Source organism: Nannospalax galili, unplaced genomic scaffold (assembly GCF_000622305.1).
Source record: "Nannospalax galili isolate Female #2095 unplaced genomic scaffold, S.galili_v1.0 scaffold280, whole genome shotgun sequence".
Lineage (NCBI taxonomy): Eukaryota > Metazoa > Chordata > Mammalia > Rodentia > Spalacidae > Nannospalax > Nannospalax galili.
This window is the reverse complement of record NW_008347808.1, coordinates 5891755-5897179: the sequence shown is the minus strand read 5'-3', so window position 1 is coordinate 5897179 and position 5425 is coordinate 5891755. Positions and strand designations below refer to the sequence as shown.

Sequence of the window (5425 nt, the reverse complement as noted above, 5' to 3'; positions counted from 1 at the left end):
TAATCCCAGCACTAGGGAGGCAGAGGCAGGCGGATCTCTGTGAGGTCAGCCTGGTCTACATAGTGAGTTCCAGGCCAGCTGAGGCTACAGGAGACAAAACAAAACAAAACAAAACAAAAGAAACAAAAAACAAAACAAAACAAAACAAAAACAAATGAAACTGAGTCCAGTAATAGTTCCAAGTGAGTGTAGTTCCCTATGTCTCATCTCCAGTAATTCTTTCCTAATATTCTGATCTATAGTGTTGCTGTCTTATTGCAGCTGAACACAGCCACTTACCTTCTCCTAGTCCATTTTTTATTTTCTTTTGTGTCTTGTCTTGTTTGCTTCGAGCCTGGTGTTTAGTTTCCCTGGCGTCTCCTCCATTGAGGCCTCACAGGGAAGATGTTGAGAGGAAAATGGGCGTGGAGGAAGACTTTTCCAAGGCTTCAAATGTCTGGTGGCCATCGGTGGCTCTCTGCTCTTGCCCATACTATAGACGGAGCCCAACACAGTGCTGGGCCAGGTCCTGGGGTTTAGAGGCCTTGCAGTTTGAAGTAGTTATGAGGTGCAAAGGTCAGGGGTAGGGGAGTAATGGGTACCTGGGCACGTGGGCCATCTGCTAAGGTGAGGAAGTGAGGGCTGAGTGGGTCTGGGTCAGAGTGTGTGTGATTTTGGGGTAGACAGAATTCAGGAGGGAGAGCGTGTAAATGTGACGGGCTGTTAAGAATTTATTAACTCTGGGCTGGGATCCTTCTAGCAACAACTGTGATCCTTGTCAACCTCTACCTGGTGGTGTTCACACAGTACTGGCCTGTCACTTTGCTCATGCTCATCTGGCTGGCTTTTGACTGGAAGACCCCTGAGCGAGGTAAGGGCCCAGTTGGGCTGCACTGACCTATGTTCTTCCCTCCTCTCTCCTAATCCTGATTCCAGGCAGCCCTTCTGCCTATTCATCCTTGGGCTAGGGAAGCTGAGGGAAGGAGTCTTAAGAGTCTTCAAGTTCTTAGAAAGGCCCATTTTGGAAATGGAGTGGGTTAGGGGAAGGAAGGAGCAGGGTACAGCTAATGAGGTAGAACCTCAGTCTGTCCTAAGTTGGTCATGATACACATGCACACTAGTTGTCCCTTAAGAGGCCAGGAAAAGGTGGAGGGTGAGAGTCCCTTGTGGTAATTCCAAAAGGACTCAAAAGAGTGAGTGGGCATGGCAGAGCTCGCCTACATTGCCTCTGCTTTCAGGTGGCCGCCGGTTCACCTGTGTGAGGAGGTGGTGTTTGTGGAAACACTACTGCAATTACTTCCCAATCAAGGTGAGTAACACGGAGCTGTGGCTGGACCCCAGGCCAGTAGCTGGGTCAGGGTTGGGGTAGAGGGTACCACCACAGGAGGTCCTGGGCGAGTGATGACTCCTGGAGTTGCATGTTGCCCACCCTGCATGGCTGGAGCCCACAGCCCTTTCTCTTCCTGTTTTCTGGCCCCCAAGGGACTCCACTTCTCTGGCTCTAGTCCTCCTTACTTTGCTTTCCTCTACAGCTTCTGAAGACTCATGAGATTTCCCCCAGCCACAACTATATCCTGGCCTGCCATCCTCATGGGATCATGTCTCATGCATGCTTTGGACACTTTTCCACTGAAAGGTCAGGCTTCTCCAAGATCTTTCCCGGCATCACTCCTTATATGCTCACGCTAGGAGCCTTTTTCTGGATGCCTTTCTTGAGAGACTATGTAATGTCTACAGGTGAGTTGACTCCTAAGGCATAAAGCCTCAAAAAGGGAGAACTAGGGGGATGGGTGAGAGCACAGCCAACTCTGTGGTCCTCTCTGGTGCTGAACAGCTCCCCAGGCCCAGAGGCTGGAGAGGAGGCTCCTTGCTCTCCTGCTCCTTAAAGAGGGCAGGAGGGAAGTTAGCAGGGGCTGGGAAGTGACCAATGACCTCTTGGCCTTTTCTGCCCACCAGGGGCCTGCTCTGTGAGCCAATCCTCCATGGACTTTCTGCTTACCCGGAAGGGCACAGGCAACATGCTCATTGTGGTGACTGGTGGCCTGGCTGAGTGCAAATACAGCATTCCAGGCTCTTTCACCCTGGTCTTGAAGAACAGGTGTGGCTTTGTGCGTATGGCCCTTCGGCATGGGTAAGGACAGCCGGGGGTGGGGGTGGGGGTGTCCAAAAGTGCAGCAGGAAAAAATGGCAGGTTTTGAAAAAGTGGTATCTAAACAGAAAGCAGGAAGTATGCCAACTGTTGTTATTAACTAGTGCCACCATAAATATTTGTGTAAGTTTTGAGGGTTTTTGTGATTGCGTGATGCATGTGGAGCTCAGAAGTCAACGTTGGGTGTTGTTCCTCAGGCTTAGCCACCTTGTGTTTTTTTTTTTAATTCATTTTTACTTTTTTTGTGTATGAGTGTTTTGCCTGCATGTATGCAAGTGTACAGTGTCATGCAAAGCCTGTGGAGGCCAGAAGAGGGCGTCAGATCCCCTAGAACTGGAGTTACAGATGGTTGGTAACCACCATGTGGGTGCTGGGAATTGAACCTGGGTCATCTGGAAGAGCAGCCAGTGCTCTTAACCACTGAGTCATCTCTGTAGCCCCCACCTTGTGTTTTTGAGACAGGCTCTCTCAACTGGCCTGGAATTTACTGAGTAGGATACACTGGCAGATCACTGAGTCCCAAGGACCCACCTATCTCTACCTCCTCAGTACTGGGATTTTAAGTATGCCACCATACCTGGCTTTTCCCCCTCTAACATGGGTTTTGGGCATTGACCTCAGGTTCTCCTGCTTGCCCAGGAGCACTTTACCAACTGAGCTATCTCCCTAGCTCTCCATACATAAGTTTAATTTGATTTCATCAGTTGAAAATAAAAGAAAGGAAAACTGTGGGTTGGAATCGAGCCTGATTGGAGGCACTTCTGCTCGTGAAGAAAGCTCAAGGGCTAGGCCTCTCACTAGCTCCCCAGTGTAGGTAAAGTCAAACTAAGCATATGAGGTAAAGGGAAGAAACCCAATGAAATGGCTGTTGCACTGTATCTGGCAAGTGATTCAGCTGTGGGCACTCCCAGGAGCCAGTGGGCTTTCTTTCTTTCAGAGGCTGCCATTTTCTCTTCAAAGGCAGCCTGGCCTAGAACATGGGGCCACCACACTGCTGGGGCCTCGGCACAGCTGAACTGAGGTCTAGGGATCCTGTGGGCAGTCACAGGGACTGCTGGTGGTTGGCATGTCTTATTCAGTCCTTTTGGGCATTCAAGGACATACTTTTTCCTCTGCAGGGTGTCTCTAATCCCTGCTTATGCCTTTGGAGAGACGGACCTCTATGACCAGCACACTTTCACTCCTGGGGGTTTTGTCAATCGTTTCCAGAAGTGGTTCCAGCGGCTGGTACACATCTACCCCTGTGCTTTCTATGGGCGTGGCTTTACCAAGAACTCCTGGGGCCTTCTGCCTTATGCTCAGCCCGTAACCACTGTTGGTGAGTGGGCCCTTCTATTGGAAGCCTTGGTCTAGGATCCAGGATCCACTTCAGAGGTTGAGCTTCAGCCCTGACTGTTGTTTGGAGACAGCTGGTGGTGAGCTGGGGGTGAGGGTGGAAAATTGGACTCCAGGAAGGGGACTGTTCTGAGGAGTGAGCTATTCTGATCCTTTCCCCTTTTCCTTTTCTATCTCCCTTGGCAGTTGGGGAACCTCTACCACTGCCCAAGATTGAGAAGCCGAGCCAAGAGACCGTGGTCAAATACCATACACTTTATATTGATGCCCTACGCAAATTATTTGACCAGCATAAGACCAAGTTTGGCATCTCAGAGACCCAGGAGCTGGTGATAGTTTGAAAGACATTCCCATGCCTGGATGGCATGGAACTGGTGAAAACAGGACAAAAATCACCCATGAAATGCCACTTGTGACTTGACTAGAGGGAGAGGCTATTTGGTTATTTTCTGCACCCATCCTTTTCCACTTCCATCTTTCTTCTAGCTTTTTCCCTTATTCCCTGGACAGAGAAGACCCTAGGCAGAGGTTCACTGAAGGCACTGAAGCTTCATGAGTACCAGCACCAAGGAAAATCATGAACAGAATAAAGAGTGCATCATCTGGTACCATATGTGCTCCATCTAGTCTGTTTGGAGGGCTCTAGGATCTCATACATCTGTCCTTCTCTAGCTGTCACACAGTCTCGTCTCCTGGTGTCAAGGTTCTTGCAGGACTGGCTCCCTTGACAGCCGGGGGGCTTTGGGTTCAGGCTCCCTAGCACCTATGAACCCTGTGACTTTGGGGACAATCTGTTACCCCGTATCCTATTTCCGCATCTGTAAAATGAGACTAATAATCCTTCCCCTGCTTACCTCAAAGGCTGGCTGTTGGCATGGTTAAAATGCTACAGGATGTGACCAAACCACACTAGAGAGCCACACAAAATGGTTCTCTTCTAGTCATTTAACACATTTCCTGCCCCTAAGCAAACAATTGCCTAAGGTTCACGGTGTCTCAATTTCTAAAAGAAAGTGCAGGATAGCGTGCCGAAAGTTTAATTTGATAGTCCTTGCTACCTCTTAGTCCCACTTCATAAAGCTACAATAGAATGGCTCAATGGGTCAGGTCTAATTTCCCATCTTTCTCCCAGAAATTGCCTGCACCAGCCTAGCCCTATTAATTTTGCTCTTTGAGAGTCTACTAAGATGTCTGGCTTCCAGGATCTATGAAGAACTTGCTTTCTGAGTCTCCGAGTGGCAAGAATCTCAGACTCTTGGCCCAATGGTTGTTGCAATCACAGATTACACAAATTGGTCCATAGGCTCTCTTGAATGGGTGTCATTTGGTTCAATGATTTATCTACAACAAATTTGTTGATTTGGTCTAGGACATCCTGTGTACTTACTGTAATGTGGCATGCCCCCTCTACTATGGGTGCCTGTCTCATGTGATGATTTGTACACAGTAGGGCAAAGGCATATTTTTTTTCTGATGTCTGTGTTGCTTCTTGTGCCAGAGGTTATTTCCCTGAGCTCCCATAAGGTGTCTTGTTTTTGGTGTGGGGGATCAAACCCAGGGCCTCGTGAGTGCTAAGGATACATCGACCACTGAGCTATATCCCAAGATGATTTTCCAAGCTTACTGTGACTGAAAGCCTCTCTCTAAGGCAGCCAGAGGACCACCCTAGGGGCCAGCATCCAAGCTGTGCTCATCTTACCACTGCAGGTTTGTCCACACACCTGAGTATCACGTTCTCCACAATAAGGTGCAAAGGCTCCTATGTTGTGAAAAGTTCCCAGATCTCTTGAGAGACTCATTTCTGAGCTGCCATGTGTTCTTGTGATCTTCCTTAGAACAGCTTCCACAGGGCTTCTCCAGCAAACAACATGGGGCCAGTTAATAAACACAGCACGGCAGAGTACAAAGCATACCATGCAGGAAACCAGTCAGACTGAGATACTTTCTAGTTGAGTGACCTTG

The 5425-nt window shown here is 48.9% G+C and overlaps 1 protein-coding gene across 1 annotated transcript in view; it reads left to right on the top strand.

Annotated features, from left to right (window-relative positions):
- The window catches only part of Awat2 (acyl-CoA wax alcohol acyltransferase 2), a 10702-nt gene extending 6717 nt beyond the window's left edge, over positions 1–3985 (top strand). The window contains exons 2-7 of the mRNA XM_008844383.2: positions 740–850; positions 1218–1288; positions 1512–1716; positions 1936–2110; positions 3247–3446; positions 3650–3985. Coding sequence (XP_008842605.1) covers positions 740–850; positions 1218–1288; positions 1512–1716; positions 1936–2110; positions 3247–3446; positions 3650–3804 — 917 coding nt within the window. The 3' untranslated portion in view covers positions 3805–3985. The remainder of the gene's footprint in view (positions 1–739; positions 851–1217; positions 1289–1511; positions 1717–1935; positions 2111–3246; positions 3447–3649) is intronic.
- Positions 3986–5425: the final 1440 nt, after the last annotated feature.